The sequence below is a fragment of the Colobus angolensis genome, unplaced genomic scaffold (assembly GCF_000951035.1).
Source record: "Colobus angolensis palliatus isolate OR3802 unplaced genomic scaffold, Cang.pa_1.0 Scaffold335, whole genome shotgun sequence".
Classification (NCBI taxonomy): Eukaryota; Metazoa; Chordata; class Mammalia; order Primates; family Cercopithecidae; genus Colobus; species Colobus angolensis.
In genome coordinates, this window is record NW_012116655.1 from 197,703 (window position 1) to 225,654 (window position 27,952).

Below are 27,952 nucleotides of genomic sequence, written 5' to 3' on the forward strand. Positions count from 1 at the left end.
ATAGGAGATCCCTGACTTACAAACATTCAAGCTGGGAAAGACCAGTATATTGACACATAGATTAGTGGAAGGCTGGAACCCACGTGTGATAGCAAAGGGCTGGCCCACAGCCGGACTAGGGGCTCTTCAGAGCATAGGGTAATGGGTCTGCACAGGGGCTTTGTGCCAGGGGCAGCTCCAGGCCCACAGCTTTGTTGAATCCTGAGTTAGAATAAATTAAATTACATGTTAGACATAAGACCTACACGTAATACGTATACTTAGAGGGCTGGCTGGGAATCCTAACTCTAAGGTATAACAGTAATTAAGGAAGAACTCACTCCAACTTCCAAACAACTCCACTCCAACTTTTGGACATGGCCCATTTGTGAACTGAGTACTCTTTATAATTCTACAAGATTTTCTCTGGGAATCCACCTCAGATCTGTCACCTAAAAACACAAAACTTGTTGGGTTTTAGGGAGACTCACTTAAACTTTCTCTGGGAAAAGGAGTTCCATGGAATTCAGGAAGAGCCGGGCATCCAGGGCTCACAAGTACCTGGCACTCTCTCTATCTCTCTTATGGTTTCTCTGGAAAAACTCTCTTCTGTGTACCCACACACCAGTGGGTTAGTTATGGTTTTGAATAAGTAATACTTGCATGTGATACAGAATTCAAAAGGTCCGCAAAAAGGCAGTCCAGGGAAAAACCTTCCTCCCCCTTTTGTTCCCTTCCTTAGGGGCAGCCACAGTTACCAGGTTGTTATAGCTCCTTCTAGAGAGTCTCTTCCTTACGCTGGCATGTGTGCTATGTACGTTTGCTTTCCTTCTATAACTCAACTAACAGCAAGCTTTGTACACTGTTATGCAAAGAACTTCATGCACATGTCTTTGAGTTTGGTCCATATTGGTACATGAGTTTCTTTATCCCTTTTTTGCAGCTGCATAGTATTCCATTGTGTCAATGGTTTTATTTAACCTGTTGTGTATTGATGGACATTCAGTTTGTTCCCAGTCTTTTACATTTACAAACATGCTGCAGCCAGTGAATAGTCTTGCATATATGCTAGTTCACATATCTGCAGGATCGTGTCCTCAAGTGAGATTGTAAGTATCTTTATATGTCTGTTCTTTTTTCCAGGCCAAAGGATGCCATTCGAGCCCTGAAGAAGCGGCTCAATGGGAACCGGAACTACAGAGAGGTGATGCTGGCATTAACAGTGAGTGCTATTCTCCTTGCGGAGGGAAGTCATCTGGGGAACTCCTTGCTCCTGGCCTTGCCCCCCTCACAGGGCCTTCCCTCCGCCCACTCAGCACAACCTCTGAATGGCTTGGTGCCTGGACCACTGGAGTCCAGCAAAGCCTTCTGGTATTACCTTTGGGTTTTCCTGTCCTCTGAAACAGGGAGTAGTGAGCTTCAGTTTGGTATATGTATACCAGGAGAAGATAAGGTATGTGCAGTGCTGTCAGGTACAGAAGACCAGAGCAGAGGAGCTAAAGGTTTTGGGTGGGTCCCTTTTCTGCCACCAGCCTGCTCTGCGACTGAGACCAACTCCTTCTCTAGATATCAGTTTCCTCTTTATAAAAATGTTGGCCAGGCACGGTGGGTCACACCTGTAATCCCAGCACTTTGGGAGGCCAAAGCAGGATGGTCACAAGGTCAGGAGTTCAAGACCAGCCTGGCCAACATAGTGACACTCCGTCTCTACTAAAACTACAAAAATTAGCCAGGCATGGTGGTGCGTGCCTGTAGTCCCACCTACTCGGGAGTCTGAGACAGGAGAATCACTTGAATCCAGGAGGTGGAGGTTGCAGTGAGCTGAGATTGCACCACTGCACTCCAGCTTGGGCAACAGAGTGAGACTATGTCTTAAAAAAAAAAAAAAAAAAAGGTCCACCTATTGAGTACATGTCCCTGCCCCTGCCTGGGACTGTGCTGAGCTTTTTGGACATTAATGAAGATGTTTACAACCACCATTCAAAAGAGATTTCACTATCCCCCTCATACGGATGAGGAAACTGAGGCTCAGAGAGGTCTGGAGGTTTACTCAGCCTTCACAGCTAGTGAGGTACCGAGCTATGGATTGCCATCATAAAGTGGTCTTTCGCATGGGGTAAAAACTGAAAATAGCTACAAAGACTCTTGAAAAAGTCAGCCAAGTGATTTTTTTCAGGAAGGAACAAACCAGATTTTTGCCCTTACCAAAGCTGTCAGAGAATTTAAAGACGACTTCAGGTGTTATTTCTGTCTTGAGAACTAACAGTTTTTCAGATGTGGCAAAATCTGGGCCACAGTGAGTTCTTAAAATAGAAACTGTAACAGGTCACCAGGTCGACTTCTCTGGGGCTTTGAAATAGTAGGTTATTTTTCCAAAACAACTATGTTTCCTTTTAAAGCAGAGAACCTGTTTGGATTTTTTGCCCAAGCGAAACCCCAAAACTTATTAAAAGAGTTCTGCCAGGGAATTGGGATTTGAATAATAAAGGAGAAAAGACTGGTTGAGAAATAGGGAATTGAAGCTTTTATTTATTTATTTTCTCAGAATTTGAGCCACAGCATCCACTAAACCAGGAGTGATGCCCAAAACGAATGGCTTTCAATAACTCATATCACCAGGGAATTAGCTCTAATATGTCAGGGCATTTTACTGCTATCTAAAACTTCTCCATTTACACACCCAACTTCATGGTAATAGTGTTGGATGAAAATTTTTCTAAAGTGAACTCTGCGTTTACTTGCCTTCCTCTAACAGGGCATGATGGACACTGCTTGACACTTTGACCTTTCCTGTGGGTTAGGTCTTCACTACAAACCCAGCCATGCCTTTGGGAGGCCTGTGAAATGCACAGGGCTGCCGTCCGAGGCCCCATCCTAGCACACTTTGCATGGTCTCGCGTCTGCTGATAGGGCTTCACTTACTCTGTTAGTCTCTTTCAGTCCTCCTGTTTCCTCTGGCCCTTTCCTGACTTCATATCTGTACCCACCAAGATTGTTAATATTTACCCAAAATAAGTTAGTAAGAAGCCCTAAGGGGCTCTCTGCTTGTGTCTTCGTTTGTGGACTTAAACATCATTTCTGATTGCTTAGAGGTCCCTTTTGCTTTCTCTATGGCTTTTGGCTTCATTCTGGAAAATTACCACTGTATGTTTCATGCCTTTCAACCCATAGGGACAAATCTGCCAGGGTCCTATTTGGCAGGGTGGCCTAAAGTGGCTCTTGCCAGCCCAGGGAGGATCTCCTGTATCTCCCGCTGAGATAGGCTTTGGGGCTGCTCTGTGACACGTGCATCTCTGTCCAGGGCACTTCCAAGGCCAGGCTGGAACACACTGACCTTGAGGACTGCTGTGCAGGAGAAACTAAGCATGTATTTCCCTAAAGGCAGGCAGTGGTTCCTGCCCACTGCTGCTCTGAGAGTGGAGTGGAGCCCCAGGCTGCCCCACTCCTCAGACCTATGCCTCTTTTTCCAATTCTATTTCCTACTCACAATTGCAGCCTCGCCTTTCCCACCTGCTTCTCACAAAATAAAGCATACTTCTTCCCATCTGCCTTGACCCCAACACCCCACTGCCTGAGTTGGGAGGAAGGTTTTAGAGAATCCTAGAGAGAAGGGTGCCTGTAAGGCCCTTGAGGGCAGAAAGAACCCCTCTAGTTCATCTCAGTTCCCCCATGGATCACTGCGAGAGAGTGAATGCCAGTTACCTCATGGTTACCAGAATCAGGCACAAGCAGAGACTCAGAAAGGAAAATGCCTCCTTGGCTCAGTAAAACCTATGGTTGCTCAGGGGCCCTGAGGGTGCTAACCTCCAGAGTCTTCCTTGGCAAGCCCACAGGAACCCGGGGCCTCCTAAGGTGCAGCCAGCAGCGAGGCAAGGAACGATTCTGGCTGGCTGCGGAGCTGCCTGGCATGGGATTCCCAGCTTTGGCCTCCTAGGTTAAGTTACATGGTACCTCTGATCCTCCGCTTCCTCATCTCTAAAATGGGATGGTTCCCTCCTTACAGGGTTATTTCAAGGACCAAATGAGGGAACAGTAAATCTAACACGTGTTGCTTGTCATGTGAGGCACTCTCAGCTGATGTGGCTGCTTGGAGGAAAGCTGTGAGGGAGGGATGGCCCTGTGGCCTCAAGGTGGGTAAGGAGACTGGGGCTCCAGAGAAGGCTGATCACAGCTCCTGTGCTCCTGTTGGCACTGACTGACAATTTGTACCTAGATCAATGTCTTCATCTTTCTAAACTGCTTAACTCTAAAACATGGGATATTAAGGTCCACTTAAGGAGAAGTAATTAGTTGTGAGAATTGGATAACATTCCATATGTTATGGAAGGATCTCTCATAGTGCCTGGCATATAGTCGCATTCAGTCAGTGTTCCAGTTATGGAGCTTTCTTTACAGCTGTGATTTGTCCAGGTAAAGCCCAATTGCTTGGACCCAGCCCTGTGGGATGGCTACGGAAGTTAACCAGTGGTTGGATTAGTTTGAGCAAATGAGAATAACTGAGGTAGTCAGAAATGTTCCCTGTTGCTGGTGACATCGTTTTGAGGAGGCATTCCCCAGTTAGCAGACTGTGGCACTGGGGGCTGGTGGCATGGGAAGAGCCAGGTAATCCTATGGATTGCCTCCTTGGCTCAGTAAAACCTATGGTTGCTCAGGGGCCCTGAGGGTGCTAACCTCCAGAGTCTTCCTTGACAAGCCCACAGGAACCCGGGGCCTCCTAAGGTGCAGCCAGCAGCAAGGCAAGGAACGATTCTGGATTGGTTTACAGAGTGCTGGGAAGTTCAGAGAGCTCCTCCCAGTTAGTACCTCCAAATTCCAAGAGGCTACACACCTGTCCTATGGGAGGATAAGAGGCCATCCTCTTCCTCGTGTGTACAGCAGCCTTCTGAATAGTAATCATGTAATCACATAATCATGGTCATCAGTTATTGGGCACCTCCCCTATACAGGATGCTTTGCTAGGTGCATTATTTTATGTATGTATGTATGTATGTATATATGTATGTATGTATGTTTTTGAGATAGAGTTTTGTTCTGTTTCCTGAGCTGGAGTGCAATGGCACGATCTTGGCTCACTGCAACCTCTGCCTCCCAGGTTCAAGCGATTCTCCTGCCTCAACCTCCCAAGTAGCTGGGATTGGCGGCACGTGCCACCAAGCCTGGGTAGTTTTTGTATTTGTAGTAGAGGCAGGGCTTCGCCATGTTGACCAGGCTGGTCTTGAACTCCTGACCTCAGGTGATCTGCCCACCTTGGCCTCTGAAAGTGCTGGGATTACAGGCAGGAGCCACTACGCCTGGCTTATGCTTTAAATGTATTCTTGCTAATCTTTCCAACTGTCTTGCAAAGGAGAGCTCATCATCTCATCATGAGGATGCTGAGGCTCAGAAAGGTCTGTCCTGGGCCATTCAGGGAGAAAGTGGTAGAGCTGAGATTCGAGCCCTCACTGACCATCTGGCCATAACCAGTATGCTGGCTTTTCTGAGCAGCTAAAGCCTGTGTCACTCATTTTCCCAGATAAGGGAGGAGCAGGCAGGGTCTGAATCGAACATGGACATTAAAGTCACCTGGCAGCTGAGGTTCATAAACCATTTGTCAAGAGTGGAAAATCCTTTGTCATTGCCAATTTTGGTTACAGAAGCAGGGTTGACTGGGGGATGTGTGTGCGCATTTGCTTTCTCACATATAAGGGCCAGTAACTCATGAAGCAATTCAAGCTGTCATAGCAGCCTCGTCTTGTGACAGAGCCCATGTCCCATTGGCTAATGCCTCATACCCAGAGGCCCAGAGAGAGGAGTTAAAATGCTAATTTTCAGGGACCGCTCAGTCATTTTGATCCCATTAAAACACTAGCATCCTTCTCATGCAAAACTGGTGCCTCAATTACCAACTAATTGCCTGATTATTGTGCAGGGACAGGAGACTTCAGTCAGTAAGGGGCTGCTGTCATCCCTGGAGAATGGAGTGTGGGAATGCGTGTGCCATGCAGGTTTGACTGTGGAGCAGACGTATCAGAAAGCTGATCTAGGAGCAAGACAGAGGGGGTGGTGGAAACTCAGCTGCGCTCCTCAGTTCCCAGTGTCTTCTCCAGCTCCCACTGGGGTGACCCCTCTCCTTCCCTCCCCACATCAGGTGCTGGAGACATGTGTGAAGAACTGTGGCCACCGCTTCCACATCCTTGTGGCCAACCGAGATTTCATCGACAGTGTTCTGGTGAAAATTATCTCTCCCAAGAACAACCCTCCCACCATTGTACAGGACAAAGTGCTTGCTCTGATCCAGGTAGGTTGGACCCCTTGCCCAATATGTTGGGACACAGTAAGATGAAATCTCTTATTTATGAGTCCTCATGCTCTCCCACCATTTGGAGGAAAAAAAAATGGAGGCTTCTACATTTAAATATTTGGTGCAAAATACTTAAAAAAAATTATCATCCCACTGGAATTAAATTCTAATTGATGGCTCTCCAGCCAGTTGACAGAGCCTTCATGAAGCTTTCTGGGTGCTGTCCCTCTGCTGCCCACAAAGTCAGGTAGGGTGGCCTCAACAGGCCTTTGAGAAAATGTGGAGTAGGAAGAAACATGTTGGAGCTACATGTGGGTTTGGTGAGGTCACAGAGCAGGGGCCAACTCTGGGTCAGACACAGCAAGGTGGGGGACTGGGGATGGTTTTAAGGGATGTGTCACTGAGGAGATGACATTTCTGTTGGACCCTGAAGAATGATGGGGAGTTTGGTGGAAAAGTCAGTGTGAGAGACATCACAGGCAGGGAGAATAGCATGTGCAAAGGCCCAGATGCATCAAAGAGAGCAGCTGGCATATTTGGGTTGTATTTGTTATCACTTGCTCTGTTACGAAATTACCTCAAAATGTAGCTGCAAACAGAAAATGTTCATTATCTCTTAGTTTCTGTGGGCCAGGAATTCAGGAGCAGCTGGCTGGGCAATTCTGGCTTGGAGTCTCTCTTGAAGTTGCATTGTCTGAAGGCTCGACTATAGCTGGAGGTTTCACTTCCACCATGGTGCACCCACGTGGCTGTTGGCAGGAAGCCTCAGTTCCTTGATGACTATTGTCAAGAGACCTGAGTTTATCACCGTGTGGACATCAAGATTAGGTCTTGATGACCTAGCCTTGGAAGTCACATACCATCTTTTCTGTTATGTTCTATTTGTTAGAAGAGAGTCACCAGGCCTAGCCTAAGAGTAGGGGAAATAAACTCCATCTCTTGAAGAAAAGAGGATCAAGGAATTTGTGGACATGTTGTAAAGACCACTATGTGGGGAAGGCGGTGTAATGAAGAATGTTGGGGGCAGGGCTTGGGGCGGGGGGAGCAGGCAGGAGATGGGGCCAGAAGGATGCCCAGAGGCCGGTGGCCATCATGCTGAGGAGCTGTGCTTGGTCCTGTAGGCAGTGGGAAGCCATCGAAGGGCTCTGTGCTGGGGTGTATGCAGACCTGGGTTTTAGACAGAGCACGTGGTGACAGGGCAGAAGGCACGTAAGTCAACAGGCACATCCAGCCTGAGTGATTAGTGCCGTGGCAGAGGCAAGACAAGGGCCTGCGGGAGCCAAGAGGAGAGACCAACCCAGGACTGGGCGTGGAGCTCCAGCAAGGCCACAGGGAGGCAGCCAGGCAGAGGCAGCGGAGAATTCAGGAAGTGGAGTACCAGGGCAGTCCAGGCTCTCAAATGGGTCAGGTGTGCAGCTGGAGAGGAGCCTCTGTCCATTCCCTGTGCTCACTTCTCTCTGCCTGAAACGTCCTTCCCCAGCTTTCAGAGCAGTGACTCCTCCTCATTCACATGTGCCTCGGAGGCCTCCGACTGGTTTTAAGCACACACTCTCTCTGTCTCACATCATCCTTTTTTGTGGTCTTCAAGACTAGCTTTGCTAACATTTCTTTTGTCTGCCTCACTCTTCTTTCCCTAAGAACCCAGGGACATCGTGTCCCCAGGGTCTAGAGCAGTGTAATGTGTAGAGCGGGTGTTCAGTATTTCTTTATAATGAATGAGTGAGTGTAGTTAATTCTGAGGAGCTCTGGGAGGCCTTCCCATGTTTCCCCTAGGGTTGTCCCTCGCCCCCATTCTGCCCACCCAACATCCTTCTTTCTCTCTCTCTCTCTGACACACACCCACGCGCGCGCGCACGCGCGCGCATGTGCACACATGCATGTACTTTACCTTCCCCATATACCCCACCCTACCAGAGCCCTTCCTTCTGGGGCTGCACTCCCCTACCTCAACACCTCCAGAAATTCATGTTAGGAAAACAAATTGTGGCCTGTCTGGGCCCAGAGGGATGGCCGGCCCACCCCATGGCAAGCACAGCTATCACAACGGGTGTGGACTACACTGCCCCTGCTGACTGTGTAGGGACCATGGCTGAGGGCAGACACAGCCTTCTTCACTGACTGTGGCCCACGCCTCTACCCCGAGGATGCCTGTCCTCGCACACCCTGCCCTCACCTCCAAGCTTTCCATTCAGGATCACCCCTCCACACATTCCAGCTCCTCCCAGCTTTCACCCACCCCTGCTGCTAACCTCAGACAGGTGTAGTAATTTATGTGGGCATCTACCACCTTATCTGTAAAATGGAACTTGGGGTTCTTGCCTGTCTGCTCTCAACCCTGAGCCCATGAGATCAGCCCATGGTGTGACGTGACCAGCACCATGTTCTGAGGCCTCCCCCTGCTGGCCTGGCAGTAGCAGTGTGTGCTGGCCACAGGGACCTGAGCAGAATGGGGCCTTGAGATGCCTTGCAAGCTTCTGCCTGACTGGACACAGTTTCCTGATCCAGCTGTGAAAAGCATGGGCTTCAGATAAGGGTGCTACTCCTAGATGGGGGTTGATAACCCAGCTGGAGAGTGTTCTTCCTCTCCGGATTTGCAGTGTTCCTGAAGAGCTCTCGCTTTTGGTAACGGCTGCCCAGCAGAGGACAGCAGGCAGCATTCAGCTGTGGGTGGCTTGGCTTCTGTAACAGGGGGAACCAATAGAATAAACAGAATCCCTAGCCGTTTCTTTTTTTTAATTTTTAATTAAATTATATATACAGGAAATCACACATAAAAGTGTGTACAACTTGATAAATTTTCACAAACTGAACATGTAACCAGCCCCTGCATCTGGAAACAGAATATGACCACACCCAAAACCTCCCACCTTCCGGATGACCACTTGCCTGAGCTCTCACAGCATAGACGAGTCTTCTCTGTTCCTGAACTTCGTCCAGAGTGCTCTGTTGCCTCTGCTGTGTTTGTGGGTGTCACACACATTATTGCCTATGATTCTAGGTCTTTTGTTCCCATTGCTGTACCAAGTCCTATTGTGTGAACACGCTGCAGTTTATTTACCCCTCCCACTGTTAATGGGGACTTGGTGTTTGCAGTGTGGGGCTACTGTGAAAAACGCTGCTATGAGCATCTAGCACTTGACTTTTGTTGAGCATATATATTCCTTTTTAATGGGAATATATTAAGTTGAATATGTGAAAGTGCCATCTTTGTTGGTCAAAAATGGCCAAATATTAGCAATTTCACATGTATCCACCTCATACTGAGGTATGAGGTTGCTGGGTGGTGGGGAATGGCCTCCGTGGGACTCTTGGGTGTTCTCGGTCACCAGCACCCAAGAGTGTTAGTTGCTTCGCATCCTCACCCACACACCTGTTTTCAATCTTCTTCATTAGAGCATGGAGTAGTATTGCATTGGGTCAACCTTTTTTTAGCCCCTTTGAGAAAGAAAGTACTTTTGTTTGCATGTTGAATATACTTTAGAAAACCTTAAGGCTCCCCCAGAGACTCTGACAATTCCCCCAGGAGAGAAAGTGCTGCTCCCACCGTGAGACAAAAATGGGGTTGGAGGTGACAGGTCGCTGGCTGCCTTGCCAGCCTGTGAATAGGTAGCAGCTCTCATATCAATGCGGCTAGGCTTAGAGGAGGTTCAGCTAAGTGTGGGCTGCCAGAGCAGTAACAGACTCCTCTGCACCATCGTGGTGTCAGGATGCTTCTTGGTGCTCTTCAGAGAAGTGGGGCAGGGTCAGTCCTGGCCCTACCCTCAGGGAGCTAGCAGTTTAACTGGAAAAACGAAGGTCTGCAGATGACAGAGGGCAAGGGCCCAGCCAGGAAGGACTTAAACTGGCTTTTGACTCTTTGTAGGTTGGGGGTGGAGTGGGACACAGCCTTAACCTTTCCATTCTGGAAAAGTAGATTGAATGTATTAGCACTTGAAAAGCTTTCAAGGTAAAGGGGCCACACAGACGTGCCTCCCTAATACCTTCTGCCTCTGAGGCATGGTTGGGGGTCCTGGCAGAGGTAGAACCCATGGCTCTGATTACCAGCTGCTGGCCAAAGCCCACTGCCCCTTTGGTTGCCCTGGGGATGGTGGAAGCAGAGCCGCAGCCAGATGGAGGGGAAGGGGGAGGTTGGGCTCCACACTAGCTTTTCCAAAGTCCCCCTGTGCCTATAGGGAAATGGGTGATAGAGCTCATCCGTGCATATCTGCCTGCCCCCAGCCCACCTTCTGATTCCCTTTCAGAGTACCATTCGCAGGCATGGTCAGCCTACCCAGTGGCTTGTTTACCATCAGTAGCACCCTGGCCAACTGCAAAGAGAATCCAGCTGATGACTACCCCTCCTTCCCCCACTGCACTCCTTCCCTTTCCGTATGGGGGCTTTCTGTCTTCTGGCTGCCCTGCAACCATCCGTAGCCACCCTGTCCCCCTCAACCCACCAAAAGCCAGACCCAGCAGCATGGTTCTGGGACCTTTTACCAACAGGTGCGAGGGCTCAGTCGGCTTACCCTCACACAGGGTCTGCCTTTCTGGATGGAGCTGGTCTCCCTGGGAGGATGGGAGGAGAGACACATTGAGAGTGGTGCAGCCTGGTTAGTAGCTTGCTGACACTCACTCCTACCCCCGGGGTACCAAAGACTTCACTTCTGGCAGCTTTTGGCTTCACCCCGACGTTTTCACCTCATGCCTTGGCTAGTGTTTTGGCTTGTGTTCCTTTTTGTTTGCTCACATTAAGTCCCGTTTGTTGAGAAGACAAAAAGGATGCCCCCACTCTATGCCTTCCCAGAGCCTTTCCCTTGAAATTGTTTTCAGGAGCAGAAATGGAGTCATCCTGGCAGAGTCACCTCAGTGTGGTCGTGCCTCCCCGGTCCCCCTCCCCATGCCCCAGCAATAGTCTAAAAATACTTTCTTTCCACTGAAGAAAGTGAGCTGACTGAGGTGGGGATGGGAGTGGGGACAGGAGAAGCTGGAGGTGTGTGTTGTTTGAAGACATCAGAGCCTGGTAGCTGGGCTCTGGCCAGATTCTGTGTGGACAGCAGCTCCCTGGGGACCCTGTCACTGGGAATAGGAAGTCTGGTCTTGGGACATAAGCAGGAGCTGGCAGAAGCTCCCTTCTATCCAAAGGCATCCCAGAGCCCATAGTTTAAATCAGCCATGGTTTATTGGTCTGAAATTTGATGATTCAAAGCTTTGTCAAAACTTTGAGGGATACAGAAATGAATAGGATATGGTTTATGTTTGTGTCTGGTTTTAGTCTGGGGTTTTGTATACAGTCCAAAGGAATGAAGGAGATCTGAATTGATCTCTTTCCTTTTTTCTCCTCATCAGACCTTCCTCTGGGTCTTCCAAGCCCCTAATCTTGTAGCCACAGGCAGGAAAAGAAGGCTTCCAGTGAGCTGGCCACTTGGCCATTAACCAGCTAGCTCCTGTGACAGACCCTCAGAGTGTGCCCACACCACTACATCACTTTGCTTTCTGAAAAGGCAGCTTTAGGGGAGGGTAGCCTGCCCCACCCTCTCTGCTGCTTCCAGGCTTCAGGTTAAGGACTCCAAGAGTGGCCAAACCTCCTGAGGCTTACCACATCTCCCCTAGGGAGTATCCTCAGCTGGGTCAGCCTTCCAGCACCCCTCCTTTGTCACTGTCACTTCAGTCTGTTGACAGCCTAAGTGGCCATCTTTCCTCTGTTCTCTGAAATAGGAAAATAAGGATGCTTAGTAACTGTGAGAACTGAATTCAGTTTAACCTGACAAATGTTGACTGACTGCCTTCTCTGGACAAGGGTGAGAGAGACTCGGTGTCTGCCTTCAACAGGTATCTGGGCCAGGTGCAGTTGGCTCATGTCTGTAACCCCAGTACTTTGGGAGGCCAAGGCGGGTGAATCTCTTGAGTCCAGGAGTTCAAGACCAGCCTAGGCCACATGATGAAACCCCATTTCTACAAAAACTACAAAAATTAGCCAGGCATGGTGGCACGTGCTTGTAGTCCCAGCTACTCTGGAGGCTAAAGTGGGAAGATTGCTTGAGCCTGGAGGCAGAGGTTGCAGTGAGCCAAGATGGCGCCACCATTATACTCCAGCCAAGATGGCGCCACCTATACTCCAGCCAAGACAGGGTCTTTCTCTGTCCCATGCCCAATTATTGAGGCGTGTCCCAAGAAGATGCTAGGGACACACAGCATCTCTGGATGTCTCCCAGCTCTACGTTTTCACATATGAATAGGAGACACCCAGAGATGAAAGATACCCAGAGCTGCATTTCTTCAGAGACGCCCCCGCACCCTGTTTTTACCTCCGTTGGCATCAGAATCCTATTCAATAATCTGCTCTGTTAGCAGCCATCTCATCCAGTCTACACGGAGGTCCCAGATAGGGGTTGGAATTGTGGCAGGTGGGAAGCGGGTACATTAGCCAAGACTACTTGATTGCAAACAACAGATGCCAACTCCAGCTTGCCTAGGCAAAGAGAAGAGTTTGTCATGACAGGGCAGGATCTCCCAGAAGTCCAGGTCACCCAGCCCTGGGAAGGGACAAAAAAGATCAGGAAGGCCTTCCAAATCCTCTCTTGTACATCTGCACCTCTGAGCACTCTAGCTGCTCCTTCTGGAGAACATAGGCAGTCTCTGCTTCCAGTCCTGTGCTGGCACATGGCCCTGGAGTTACAGAGGACAATTCTGCCTACCTAGTGAGAACAACCCAGCTCCTAGTGCTGCTGAGTTCCTGGAAGGAGGAGCATCTGATTGGCCCAAGTTCGGTATGCATTTCCCTCCCACTCCAGCCTGTCTCTGTGAACATGGAAGCAGAGTGCCTTAGAAAGTGGACCCCAAGAAGTATCCTCGAACTGGAGAGAAGAGCCATAGTTCTTTCATCTTTATTCCTGTTATCTCAAATTTGGCTTGGGTAGAGAGCTAGATGAATTGAAAGGAGTCCCTGGAGCTGTTGGTATTCCATGTAGAGGCATGAAGTGGTGCCAGGAAAAACTGCCATGTGTTTTTTCCCCAGCCTCCCACAGTGGGCTGTGAAACTGGTTTTTAGACCCGAAAGTCCACACCCTAAACTAAAATGCTGGGGCATTTTGAGGTTGGAGTCACAGGACTTAGCTGGATTTTGAACCAGGTGACGGCAGCCAGGGCAGCTGGTGGGGGCAGGGCCAGAGGCACTCCCTGTGGGCAACCTACTTTCCAGCTGGACCTTCCAGGCAGGACAGTGCTCTGTGAGGCACCTTCTTTGGTCCTCCTCACAATCCAGAAGGAGTGTTGACCAAGAGGGGCTGTCCTGATCCAGTAGCTTTAAATCCCTGAGCATGCAAATTCAATAAGTGCATCAGGGAAAGCCAGGCTGACAGTACTGTTCCTGGTAAGTGAGATGCATCAGTCATAATTAAGGAGGTTTTTTAGAAACTGACCTTTTAACTTCAAGTGGGTCTGTTGGTTAGAGATAGAGTTTCTGTAGCTGCCTCAGGATTGGTTGTACCACATTGCTGGAGTGATGGAGGCAGTTAAATGTTGTGACAATGACAGACTTGGCAATGGAGTCATGGGCCCAAGAGGCTCTGCCTCCTCCTCTGGGTACGTATGGTGAATGGGACAACATGGGAAGGGCCATTTCTGGGGAACCCTTTGGATATTCTTTTTTTGATACAGTCTGAGACTTCCAAAGAACATAATTTTTTTTGAGACGGAGTCTCGCTCTGTCGCCCAGGTTGGAGTGCAGTGGTGCCATCTCGGCTCACTGCAAACTCCACCTCCCGGGTTCACACCATTCTCCTGCCTCAGCCTCCTGAGTAGCTGGGACTACAGGTGCCCGCCACCACGCCCAGCTAATTTTTTTGTATTTTTAGCAGAGATGGAGTTTCACTGTGTTAGCCAGGATGGTCTTGATCTCCTGACCTCGTGATTCATCCCCCTTGGCCACTCGAAGTGCTGGGATTACAGGCATGAGCCCCTGTGCCCGGCCCAGAATTTTTTTTTAATTTTTAAGTTTCACGAGTCAACAGAAATGATAATCTACTTGAATTTTTGCTGTTTCCTCTCTGTGATATGTTTTCACTGAAGGGAATCTAGTGATCATGTTTTCGTTGGATTTTTTGATTTGGGCACATGTGTGCTGATATTTTTGGCAGCGGACATCATGGAAGAAGCTTGGGTCTGGGAAAAGGACCCCTGGGGGTGAACTCCCCAGTCTGGCCTGGGTCTGGCTCCCAATGGGCTCTTCTTCCCTTGAACCACAGTCATCTCACCTACCAGCAGCAGCGCTATACAGAGCTAGGCTAGACAAGCTCAGCATTAGTTGTCTCTGATCTGAGGAAACCTGTAGTTAGCCTTTATTTCATGTCACACATCAATTTCTCCTTTCCTTTCTGCTCAATTTGTTCCCAGCTCCACCAGTAGAAGCTCTCAGGGCAGAGGTGCTCCTGCACAGAGGGCAGGCACCCTACTGAGCTGACAAGGCTGCACCTTCCCCTCCCTGCAGCTAAACAGCCCCAGCAATTGATTTCCTTGCCATTAGGGAAATGCCTGCTTTTTAGGATGCACCACAGCGCATAGGTGTTATTTCTCTGTCTCTTCTCCAAGGAAATACATGCTAAATTAAGTTTGGTGTTTTTTGTTCACGCTCAGCAGCACCGCTGAAAGCCAGGGTTTCACCAGATGTGTCATGGCAGCAGTTGTGGAAAGAAGGAACAGAATAGGTTTAGCCAGTGCCGTTTGCATGTGCATGTAGGAGAGCATTGGTCTCAGGGAGAGGACCTAGGCCACTTTGGATTTTCAGGTACCACAGCAGCTCTTGACAAATGCTTCCTAACAGGGCTTCTGTTCTCCCAGGCATGGGCTGATGCCTTTCGAAGCAGTCCTGATCTCACCGGCGTTGTGCACATATATGAGGAGCTGAAGAGGAAAGGGGTTGAATTTCCCATGGCAGACTTGGACGCTCTGTCTCCCATACACACACCACAGCGGGTAAGTTTCCAGCTGGCACTTTCTAGAAAGACCTACTGCAGAACGGGTGAGCCAAGCTGCTGCAGCCACCCTTCTGCTGCTGCCTTTGAATTATTCAGCTTGTCATCATGCTTTCTTAAAGCTTGGGGGCATTCCTTTTTAATAACAAGGGGCATGCAGGAGTGAGACAGCTGGTTGACTGGTGATTAAGTGGCAGCAGTGTCTGTGGAAGAATATAATAGAGGGATCAGTTCAGGGTTTACATGGAAATGGCTACTCGGGCGGAGCCATCCTGTGAGGGTCATTAGCACTTCCTTTTCAGAGGCCCCTAGAATCTGGTGTGGGAATCCTGTTGTCCCTCAGAGCACCATAGCACCTCAGAGCATACAGCGGTCTTGATGTCACTCTTGGGGCAAAAAGTAGCTTTCTGTTTTTTCAAGTATACCAAGTCAAATGGATCTAAAATGTATTTTGAGCTGTGAGCATTCAGCATCAATCCAGAACTGATTCTGGATTCAATCCTTGATTCCATCAGCCTTGGGATCAAAGCTCTGGGAAGGTCCCTTTAGGGGCATCCCACCAAAGCTTTTGCAGTGCCAACAGTAAGTCGAGCACCATGGAGGGGGCAGCTTGGCACTTCAGGGTTAAAAACATGTAGGTCATGCCACTCATGGTTTCGCAAGGAAGCTAGTCCCTCTACTGGCTGGGAATCAGCTCCACTCCTAGCCTAGGGGAGAGCCAGGAAAGCACCAGGGTCTGGGAGAGGCACCTCATCCCAGTACACGTCACCTTGCCTGCCCCCATTGCCCATCTCTGAGAAGGACAGCACACCTGTGCACGTCTCTCGTAGGAACACGACTTAATGTGCAAGAGGTCATCTGAGATGCCCAAAGGGTAAGCATGAGGGATTGCCTTTTCTTTTTTTTTTTTTTTTTTTGAGTCGGAGTCTCACTGTCTCGCCCAGGCTGGAGTGCAGTGGCGCGATCTTGGCTCACTGCACACTCCACCTCCCAGGTTCACGCCATTATCCTGCCTCAGCCTCCCGAGTAGCTGGGACTACAGGTGCCTGCCACCACGCCCGGCTAATGTTTTGTATTTTTAGTAGAGACGGGGTTTCATTGTGTTAGCCAGGATGGTCTCGATCTCCTGACCTCGTCATCCGCCCACCTTGGCTTCCCAAAGTGCTGGGATTACAGGCGTGAGCCACCGTGCCCAGCCAAAGGGACTGCCCTTTCTAGAGCTTGTTCTCATCATGATCCCTCCAGACTATGCGGTATGCTTTGTGAAATCAACATAACCTGTTTCACTCTTCTAATAATGACAGAGAGCAGTGTTGTTGTTCCTATAATTACAAAAAACATTTGGTAAATTGCATAATTACTATTTATAGTAGTCTAGTTTTAAAGGCCAAAAAAGTAATTCTTATGGTACGAAGTAAAGATTTGTGATTAGCAAAACTTAATAACCGCCCTCCCTCCACTTGGATCCCGAGGTGGTCTTAATAATAGGAACCATGACCAGAGGGCTCACAGAGCACTCTCAGTGCTGCCTTTTGGAGTTGCTTTCATTGTCTGCCACACACTCCTTGAGAGGTAAGTAGAGGGAGGAGCCATTGGCAGCCCCACTTTCCAGATGGAGAGCCTGGGCTCAGTGGGGTTCTGTGAGCCTCACCCGGGCAGCAGTGGAGCAGGGCCTTGAGCCTTCCATGGGCAGCTTTGGGGAAACGCCGCATGGGGTGGGGTAGGTACCAGGCCCAGCTATGCAGGCAGCCCAGGTAAACAGAGGACTTTGTTGTTGCCATGCCAGAGTGTCCCTGAAGTGGATCCAGCCGCCACCATGCCCAGGTCCCAATCACAGCAGAGGACAAGTGCTGGTTCCTATTCCTCGCCGCCTCCTGCTCCCTACTCCGCACCGCAGGCCCCGGCTCTGAGTGTGACTGGCCCCATCACAGCCAATTCAGAACAGGTACTTGCATACTTCGGGGCCATAGGCAAGCCGGCTGACTATCCTTATTCATCTTTCTGGGAGACACTTACCAAGGCCTCCCAAGCCAGGCATTATGCTGGGTGTCGGGGACACAGAGATGGAAGAGCTCAATCCCCAGGGGAGACAAATGCTGAGGCAGTCATGGTGGAGTGTGGTCAGGCTGTGCTGGGGAGCAGAACCAAGGACTCAGAGTTGTGAGCCCAGGGTTGAGTGGTGCCTGGGAGGCAGTGGGGACCTGACACACAGAGGGTCCTGACACAGGAGTGGGGCTTTGTCATGTGAGACCGCATGCTCAGCAATGACATTGCAAGGCAGAGGTGCAGAGGCGCAGGGCTCTCTCGGAGCAGCAGGTGGCTTGATTGGAGAGCAGACACATATGTAGGGCCCAGATCTGGGAGGAAACCATGGCAGAACGTGAGGCCAAAAGCATAGAAGTGCAGCTGAGTTGTGACAGGCTTGTCTGTCATGCAGAGGCTTAGATCTATGCTATAAAAAAAGTCAGCCATCAGAAGCCTGTGACCTGATCAGTGAGGCCCTCCTGAAGCACAAGAAGCCTGCTTTTATCCCAAACACTCCCCACCTTCCTGGGTTACTTCCTGATAAACTAATGCAGTTTTAACCCCACGCTGGATTTTTTAGATGAATTGGGGAGTGCTCTTTAGAAGAATCCATAGAATTTCAATTACAGTTTGAGAATTGGTCAGACGTGGAAAAAAAAAAAAATCCAATGTTTATATTTACCAAATTCTTATTTACTATTTGCGACAGTATCATGACTGTGGAACCTCACTGAAGCAGAGGGGTCAAGCAGTGTGTGTGTAGGGAGGGCAGTGTTATGTCGTGTTCCTCACACTTCCCTGCTAGCTCTGAGCAGGGAGTAAGACAGGAGGAGGAGTGAACTTGAAGCCCCCAGGGCCTGGGTGTGAGCCCCCTGCTGTGCTGCTCACTGTAGGCTTCAGTCAGGACATTTAACCCCGGTCTCCCATCAGTAGAACAGGTGATCTGTTACCCCACCAGGCAGGTGTGGGCTTGACAGACAGATGGAAAAGGTCCTCATGGTGGCTGCTACCCAAGTGCTGTGGGGAAGGTCTCTGGCTCTTGGCCCTGCTTCTATGGGCAGAACTGTGCCCTTCCTGCTCTGAGGGAAGGCAGAAAATGTTTGAAGTTGGACAGTTACCGAGCCCCTTCACTGACTCACAGTGTGGGAGGTGCTCGGGAAGGCCCTCCTAGTAGCCATAAGATGCTGAGTCTGGAGGATCTGGGCATAGGTAGCACAGGAGCCCTGAGGCCTGTTGCCCCTGGAGAAGCTGAATGCAAGCAGAGATAGGCAGGTCAGCACCCAGCCTGGCCAAGAGGACCCAGGGCTTCAGAGTCCACCGGGTGGCTACCCATAGCCTTCCGGGGCCTTCCTAGCCAGAAACCTCTTCTCTCTACCAAGACTTTGAAGAAAACCCCTGGATCATCCACCAGACAGAGCCAGAGGCTGACAAGAGCCTCTCGGGACCCAGACCATCTCCCTGGTAGACCACTGATTGAGGTCTCCTGTCCCTGTCTCTGTGCTGAGGGTATAAAGCACAACCCAGCTGAGTTCCTGCCCTAAGAAGCTAAGGGTCTGCTGAGCGAGCCCACCCACACGGGAAGGCTGCTACAGCTGCAATCGTGAAAGATGGCACAGCGAGTGGGAACCTGAGGAGGTGGGAGTGGTTGCTTCTACCTCAGAATGGGGTGGGGAGAGTCAGAAAAGGCTTCACTGAGGAGAGGAGTTATCACTTAAGCTGGGTCACAGTGCAGGAAGAATGACATTACAGTTCCTCTCTCTGGACCTTTGAGCAGGAACAAGGGCCGTACGTGTGTAGTAGAGAGCATACCTGCATGCCAGGCGCTACATGGGAACCTCACAGCAGCCTGGTAAGGTGTGGTGTTAGTGCCACCTTTCTGTAGGTGGGGAAACGAAGGCTCAGAGTGGCTCAGTTCCGGCTCTGGATGCTGCTGCTGAGTCTTCCAGGGCTCCCTTCAGTGTCCTGTGCAGTTCGTTACCTCTGTCCAGCGTTGTTTGGTCTCTTGTCACTGAGTGATGGGACCAATAAGCACTTCTATGCAGGTTCTTCTGTGATACTTCACCGTGGGCGAGGAAGGTCCCCGTGGTTTCCACAGATGCTTCGAGGGGGTTGAGGGAGTGAAGGGGCAGATCTGAGGCACAGGATTGAGGGCAAAGGGAGAAAGTGTTGATGTCTCTGTTGCTGGAGAGGAGCCTCGGGCCTTGGTCCAGTCCAGGCTTTGGGATCGCTGATGGGCAGCTTGGATATTTTTCAAGGGGCTATGTTACCATGTAGGGAGCTGGGTGGGGAAGGTGTCTCCCCTGTGGTCTTCCCCTGTTCTTCTCTCATTCTCGCCACAGCAGAAAAGTGCTGTTGACACTGCCCAGCCTCTCAGAGGATCCTAGTGTTTAGATATAAAACTCCTAGGAACAGAGTCTATAACTCAGAGCTTCGTAGAATAGGATCTCAGCTCTGAAGGGATCTCAGAGCTCCTGCCCTCCTGCACTTGGATTTTAAAGAGCAGGAACGGAAGCCCTGAGAGCTTCAGCTTCTACTCAAGTTCCCATGGTGGGAGAGCTGAGACAGAGAGCCAGCTTGGTGCATTCCTGACACTGAGCCCTTCACTACGTGGTACTGCTTTCGTGTCACATTCAGAGAGGCACAACAGACTGTTGGTAGCAGGGCCCATTCAGCTCTCTCAGAGCTGACAGGCAGGCCAGAGGGAGATGAGAAGGTGGCCTCTGCCATTGCGCTCAGAAAGGCGACCCAGATCTCCCAGTGAGAGGGATTGTCACTAGCCTAGGAGCAAGCTGATTCTGATATTGCAAGTGCAGGCTGACTGACCTTTCCTTCCTGCTTTCCTTCCTCGTGGCCCCCACCAGATTGCCAGGCTGCGGAGTGAACTGGACGTCGTCCGAGGAAACACAAAAGTCATGTCTGAGATGTTAACAGAAATGGTCCCTGGACAGGAGGATTCATCTGATCTGGAGTTGCTGCAGGTGAGTCATCTTGCAGAAGCACTTGGCCTGTGGTGGCAGCTCTACCACCGTGCACTGTTGGAGGATCCCACCCGGGGACACAGCGGCGAGGCGAGACGGGTCCAGTGGCCCTGTTGTTGATAGTCCATGTGAGCACACACGCAGCCTTACGTTGCCTACGGACAGGCAGAGGCCAGTACCACTGTCTGTCTTTTTTATATTCCTTAATAATGTTTTTTCCCGATTATAAAATGCCAGTTGCAGAATACATGCTGCCAGAAAGAAAGAGAAAGCACAGAGAAGAAAATAATAACTTTCTTTGACCCAAGCATCCATAAATAACCACTGCAGGTGCTTTGATGTATTTTCTTTCTGACTTTTTTATAGGTTTATTTTCAGTGTAGTTGAGCTTGTACTCTATTTGTGTTTTGGCCCCTCGGCATCATGTTTTGCAGGAGGGCCTGTTCAACCTTGACTGTGCACAGGAGCCCTTCTAGTGGCACCTCACCCCCAAGGTATCCTGAGACTGAGATCAAGTGTGATGCTCTCGTTCTTTTCCTTAACACTGAGGATTACCAGGCATATTGTGGTTGGCCATTGCACACTGGCCTTCCCGCCTCTGGACAGCCCATGGATCTGGGGGCATGGCAGAAAGGGGTCCAGGAGTGGGTGGCCTGCAGCCTACCCCTGAGACCAGGGTCAAGGGCCCTACCTCAGGCCTGTTTCCCAGGGCAGCCAAGTCCAGAGCCAGTACCCAGATCTCCACCACAGCCAGCCTCAGATGACCCTGGCATTTGCAGAAAATGTCGGTGGTACTGCCCTTAGAAGCAGTGACCTTCTGGAGGGTGGAAAAAGGATGCTGTGAACTGCAAGGACCCATACACTTTTCAGCAGGAGGCAAGATGCTTGAGGGAACAGGTCAGGAACCAGACTGACTTGGCAACCTGGCATGAGTGTCTTATGATACACCTGCTGCTGCTGTTGATACTGCTGTTTGTGTCCAGCCCTCCATTGTCAGTCTTGGTCCCCAAGTGCTACACCTTCTACCCTGCTGCTGGCACATGCGTGCCGCCTGTGAAGGCCCTGTCCTGGTCCCAGGTTGCTGCTTATTGTGCCCCCTTCCTACTCCAAAGCCATCAGCTCTTATGGGGCTGAGGGTGGGTGGAGACCTGTTCCAGGCCTAACACAAAGCACAGTCCTAGGGGCACAGAGGTGCATGAACTGTGGTCCCTGCTCCGGAGGAGCCTGCATCTTTTTGCAGGAAACAGACTGGGAAACAACTTGTCTCCATGTAACTACACCAGCCTGCTCTTGAAGCTAAGACAAGTACCCTTGGCCCAGCCCCACTGAGAAGTCCTGAGTGGTTCCCAGACCTCACTCCTGACACACCTGCATCAGACCAGGCTTGCCTCAGCTCAGCAGATGCAGCTGAATATGTGCCGCACTCCAGGGGACCTGGCTTCCCTTGAATGCATTGTCATTGGCCTCCATTCCCAGCCTGCAGGAAGGTTCGGCCAGGCGTTACCCAGATGCACAGGATTCTGAGGTCAGTCCAGAAACCGAGAAGGCCTCTTGAGGCAGCTTTGTGCTGTGTCAGCGTCGGAATTCCTGCTGACAGGGGGGTTTGCTCTGGATAGAGCTGTGCTACTGGCAGCAGGGGGTGTGTTGAACAAAGCCAAGATGCTTCCAGACAGCCAGAGCAGACCCAGACAGCAGGAATACTTTGTGTGTTGGGGGGAGAGGGGGGTTTTGGGTTTTTTTGTTTTTTTTTTTGGTTTTTGGTTTTTCTTTTTTTTTTTTAAACAAGCCCATCAGCCAAGACAAACAGAACCTAATCTCCTGGCGTCAGCTCACAGTTTTCAAAAATAGGTTGCTTCCCATGACGTTTTCCTTCCCTCTGTTTTGTTCCAACTCCAAGCCTCCCAGCCCTCACTGCTATCTTATAAATCAAACAGAAAAAGAATGACTCTGGGTGCCAGTGGGAGGCTGTCCTTCCAGCACATGAGATTCAGGAGCTGGGCAGCACTGTGGGCAGCCGTGAACAGACACAGCCCTCCAGGCTGGTTGGCTGCACGTCTCCGCCATCCTTGACATCTTCCCTCCCCTTCTTCCCCTGGCAGTCAGAAGCCAGCAGGCAGGGTCTCCCAGGGGTCAGAGCCACACTGAACCGCCAGCCTTCCATGTGGAGACATACCACTGTCTGCTTGGAAAGTGCTGGAATCAGAATGTGTCCCCAGGACCCTCCATCAAGCTGGAGGGCAGCCAGAGTGCTCGCGGCAGAGAAGTGCAGAGCTGAGAGTGCTGGCTAGGCCATGGAAACAAACAACCCAGATGTTCCCACCAACAGGAGCTGCTCCCAGTTCAAGTATAAATTGCTGGGGTAGGAGGTGGGGGGAATAGGAAGAGAGGTAATTGGTGGTGTCAGCCCCAGGATGATCATAACTGTGGGCAGGTTATATCCCAGTTGCCTCCTGCACATCACAAAGCACTTTTGGGTGTAGCTTCCTGCAGTAAAGCAAGAGCAGCAGGGAAACTTGGCAGTGTGAGCTATTTGCCTGCGGACTCATGGGTATGTGGCTGGTATTTGAGGAGAGGCTGAGGCCACTCTAGCACCCTGTGCTGTCAGCATAGCTGGAGCCCCTGAGGAGAAGGAAGGCAGGGTGCCCAGGGTGAACACAGCAACTCCTCCTCTTGAGCTATGTGTCAAATTGTCTACTCTCTGAGTTGGGAGAGACCTGCCAGGAAGTTGGTTCAGCTCTACACCTGTGTTCAGATTTCTTCCACAGCATCTTGTCTACTGGGTCTTTCTGCACATCCCCAATGACAGGCTATTCACAGCAGCCCACTTGCTTTCAAATGGACATCTTGGTTAGACTTTGGGCAGCAGCACAGCAGGCATACAAATTACACAGGCCTATGAATTAATGCCTTCCCATCCATCCCCTCCCACTGATGAGCTGGGTGATGCCAGGTAAGTCACCAGCCATCTCCAGGCCCTCTTCTCCTCTCTAGACTGGAGTGATCACTCACACCTTGGCAGTGCCTGGCGCAGGGCTGGGCTTAGGCAAGGCCTCACAAATCCTAGCTTTCATGACTGTTGTTAGAAAGCCTTTCACACATTGATCTAAAATGTGTCTCCCTGTAACCTTGATCCTGATCTGTCTTCTTAGACACTAGAACAAGACTAATTCCTCTTTCACATGGGTATATCCTTAAATATTTGAAGATTGTCATAAGCCGCACCCACTGCCCAGTCTCCACATGGAACAAATGTGGCAGTTGGCAGCCCACCGTGGGGATGGATAGGCAGTTCTTCACAGGAGGCAGACATTATAAAATGGAGAGTTTCCATCAGCTGAAAACCCTGCTGCGTCACTTCTCGTCTGATGGTTAAGCCTATCTTTGTCATCCTGTGCAAGGACCTTTAGGTCTGGGGCCAAAATTCAAGACACTGCGTCTGTCCCTGCTAAAGTGCATGCCCTTACCTACAGAAAGCCTGAGTTCAGTTTTCTGGGATATTTAAAGATTGCGATTCTGTCATCCAGTGCCCTCTGTCTCTCCCAATTTAGCATTTTGAGCTTTGTCTTCAATGAATAACTTTTAATTAATACAATGATGCCAAAAATATATGTTCTTCTGTGGCCATTCATCAGCATCAGATAATAACAGAGGCCTCCTCCTCGTTTCTCCAAGTAGCAGATGGCGTATCTCCTCTTGCTTCTTGCATCTCATTTCAATAAAGACAGAATGGCCAAGGCCATTTTCTCTAGAGAAATCTAGTTTATTCTACATGTTTAGCTTCATTATTCCCCTTTCTCATCAACAAAGACTTTCTTCTCCCTCCCATCTTTGCAGCAACAGAAAACAGATCTTCAGGACCTTGTTCCCTGTTCCTTCAAACTTGTGGAGAGCTCAGAGAAAATCCATAAAGATGATTAAAAGACTGTTGCGTGAGGTAGGGATGAGAATGTCCCTTGAAGAAAAGATAAAGGCATTGGGATTAATTAGATAGAAAAGAGAGGATATTTACCAAGGTGTTCTAATAGATGGAGGGCTTTTGTACAAGTGACCAGCTGTTCTTCCCTCTGTTGAGGACCAGAAATAGAAGAAGGCCAAAGCTGAAGTCATCAATGTTTAGGAAGTTCCTGTCCTGGCAGTTGCATAGTGGAAAGGGTGACCTGAGCAAGCAGTAGGCTCTCGGTTGTCTTAGGCCCAAAGAGAATCACTCTGTTTGAGTGATTTGGAGGTGGAGGAAGCAGAGGAAAGTCTCCCAAGTGAGCCTGCTGAGGGTCTGGCTGTGATGACACCACGGAGGACATGCAGGTGGTCAGCTGGCAACTGTGGTAGCAAAAGTCTTAACATCTGGCCCTCCTCTCACCTTCTGTCCTTTTTTTCCTTCCTTTTTTTTTTTTTTTTTTTTTTTGAGAAGGAGTCTCGCTTTGTCACTGACGCTGGAGTGCAGTGCCATAATCTTGGCTTACTGCAACCTCCGCCTCCCGGGTTCAAGTGATTCTCCCGCTTCAGCCTCCCAAGTAGCTGAGATTACAGGCACCTGCCATCATGCCCGGCTAATTTTTGTATTTTTAGTAGAAACGGGGTTTCACCATGTTGGCCAGGCTGGTCTTGAACTCCTGACCTCAGGTGATCCACCAGCCTCAGCCTCCCAGAGCGCTGAGATTACAGGTGTGAGCCACTGCACACGGCCTTTTCTTCCTTTTTGAAACAGATGTAAAAGACTGAAGTCAAGAGATGGTAAAGCTTTCTCTGTGCAGAGACCCCTGGAAATCCCTGATGTGGAAGCCCCAAGTCATAGTCTCTGGGCCTGTCTTTAGCATAGCTCTTTGGAAAGCCATTGGGATGCTTCTCCAGGATTGGAGCATAGAGGCCCTGCCTGTGGGGTTGGGAGCTGTCTAACCCACCACCCCAGTGGGAAGGCTGTGGGGAAGAGGCAGCAAACACAAGGCCGGAGCAGACGTTCCTGGTGCTGACTATTGATGAAATCACTGCATTCTGTGCCCTTGGGGCTCATTCTTCCTCCAAGCCGAGGTCACAATGTTAGAGCCTCAGAAATCATCTAATACTTTCCAAACTTTTAAAAAAAGTAATGGAGGCCAGGCACAGTGACTCACACCTGTAATCCCAGCACTTTGGGAGGCTGAGGCAGGTGGATCACTTGAGGTCAGGAGTTCGAGACCAGCCTGGCCAACATGATGAAACTCCATCTCTACTAAAAATACAAAAATTAGCCGGGCATGGTGGCAGATGCCTGTAATCCCAGCTACTCGGGAGGCTGAGGCAGGAGAATTGCTTGAACCCGGGAGGCAGAGGTTGCAGTGAGCTGAGATCGTGCCATTGTACTCCAGCCTGGGGGACGACTCCATCTCAAAAACAAAACAAAACAAAACAAAAAACAATCAATATTAACTAGGTCAAGGAGGGCAGATAGGTTTCAGCTCACTGGCTTCTTGGAACACAGGTTTGAGGAGGATGCTGAAGCCACATCAGGGCTTAGAAAAGTCTGTGATTAATTGTCGATATGTACAGAGGGCTTGGAAACAGGAGGTAGCAGCACTGAAATATTTGCTCTCCTTGAACTGTACCATCAGCCTAAAGCAGTCCATTGTCTGGAACTTAAAAGAAACTCACCACTTTCTACTTTCCACAGTTCATTTAGTTTGTACATTCAAAGTGTGTATATGACTCTAGCACATTGGTTATACTGAATGATACCAGTTTATAACAAATGAAATTATAACATTGAAAGAATAAGCATGACCCTCAAAATTCTTTCCTCTGTCTTGGTTTTCTGCTTCCTTTTAAAAAAATATTTCTCTGTCTACCTTCCTTTCATTTGACTTGAGTTAAACTTCTAGTGGCTATCAGTTGCTGTAATTCTAGCTTCTCAATATTTCATATATTTGTAGCCACTCTTTCTGTATCGGAGCAGATGTCTCTGCCTTCAGTCCGTCCAGCATACATGACAGCCAGATTTAATACTTAAAATTTGAATTGTCATGCCTGTAATTCCAGCATTTTGGGAGGCCAAGGCGGGTGGATCACCTGAAGTCAGGAGTTCGAGACCAGCCTAGCCAATATGGCAAAACCCCATCTCTACTAAAAATTGCAGTGAGCAGAGATCGTGCCACTTCACTCCAGCCTGGGCAACAGAGCAAGACTCCGTCTCAAAAAATAAATAAATAAATAAAGTGATGGAACCTTTTCCTCCACAAATAAAAGTTTACAGTGAATGGCAACGTTTGAAATCGAGAAAAGCAGAGCAGCCCCAGCTGCCCTGGCCCCGTGCCATGGAGGCTGCTGCAGCACGTCAGTGGCCCTCTGCAGAAGAACTTCCTCATGAATGCAGCCCCCTTGTTTTACACAGGGAGAAGCAGGCCTGCAGAGGACTGGAGACTTGGAGAGTGTATCCAGTCACGGGCTACTTGCTGCCTACAGCTTGGTCCCCAGCACCCAGCTGGGGCTAGGGCTCTTGTGGGAGAGACTGACATCAACCCTTGCTCCCTTCCATCAGGCCGCCGGTGCTTGGAGTATTTGTAGCCATGTTTCTGAGACACTTCCTACTGTCTACTGAGGAATCTGGTTTGGTTCTCCTCTAAATCCAGTGAACCACCCACGAGGCCTACTCTTTGTTTTGGGGCTTCTGCTGTGTGGAGTGCAGATGGGGGCTGGTCACCCCTTGCTGGAGGTTTTTCTAGGGGGGCTCTGATGACAGACTGGAGTGTGTTGAATGCTGTGGGAGTCTTGAAGAGGGTGGGATGGTGGGGGATCCCCAGAAAACACTGTATGTGAACGGGAAGATGAATAAATGGGAAGTATGTGTTAAAACTGGCACTGTAAAATGTTAATGGTACAATCTAGGTGACAGGCATATGGTGTCTGTCCACTGTAAAATTCTTCCTGTTTTGCTGTATGTTTGAATATTTTTGTGACAAAATCCTGAGGTGGGGAAACATCCTGAGGCCTTGAAGGATGAGTATGAGTTTGTTTGATGGAAAAGGAAATAAGGGACATTGTAGGTAGATGGCCAACTTCTCAGGAGCCCTTGAGCAATGTGGCAAGTGCCTGAGGCCACCTATATCCTGGAAAGTCTGAGGTGTGTTTGAAGATGGCCTATGGGCCTTGGGTGCTGATGCCCCAGTCTTCTGGAGGGTAACTTGGATCTATTTCCCACAACATGCTCCCACACTCCCCTGGCTTGCAGACGCTGTGCCTTGTGATTGGCCTGCAGCTTGAAGGAGAAGTGATTGACTTTTTCTTTCTCCGTCCCTAACCAAGGACAGCCAGGGCTTGCTGCTAGGCCACAAACCCCAGCGGCCATACTTTCTTGTAATGGGCCTGTTTGCAGGAGGGGGTGAGTCCTGAGCTAGGACTTGAGATCCTTTTGCTCATCAGAGATTTTCCGCAAACACCTGGAGTGCTAGAGCAAGGAGGAGCTCAGCAGTGCCTGGCCCAGTCCTCATGTGTGTTGGCACGTCCGCATCCCTGGGGAGGAGACCCACACGGTGGCCTGGAATAGTCCATGGCAGAGCAGAGAGGCAGAAGTTTGTTTGACCTCTTTTCTCTGTCCTACTGCCCAGCCTGTCTTTTCCATCCTGCACAGTTTTGCCAGGTCTTCCTCTGGTACTTCTTCCAAAGTGCGGGGTAAATATGCTGCCCAAGTGTTGGCCACTTATCCTTTTTTTCTTTTAGGAAGCAGGGGGCCGGGCGCGGTGGCTCAAGCCTGTAATCCCAGCACTTTGGGAGGC

General features: G+C 49.9%; 1 protein-coding gene across 6 annotated transcripts in view; it reads left to right on the forward strand.

The window, feature by feature from the left end:
• TOM1L2 (target of myb1-like 2 (chicken)) overlaps positions 1-27,952 on the forward strand; it is a 135,718-nt gene that overhangs the window by 74,899 nt on the left and 32,867 nt on the right. Inside the window, exons 3-7 of one of the 6 annotated variants that reach the window (XM_011952137.1) lie at positions 1,123-1,201; positions 6,107-6,256; positions 15,074-15,208; positions 16,994-17,152; positions 20,094-20,210. In XM_011952137.1, the coding sequence (XP_011807527.1) occupies positions 1,123-1,201; positions 6,107-6,256; positions 15,074-15,208; positions 16,994-17,152; positions 20,094-20,210 (640 nt within the window). The remainder of the gene's footprint in view (positions 1-1,122; positions 1,202-6,106; positions 6,257-15,073; positions 15,209-16,993; positions 17,153-20,093; positions 20,211-27,952) is intronic. The other 5 variants (XM_011952138.1, XM_011952139.1, XM_011952140.1 and 2 more) reach the window with 5 other exon arrangements.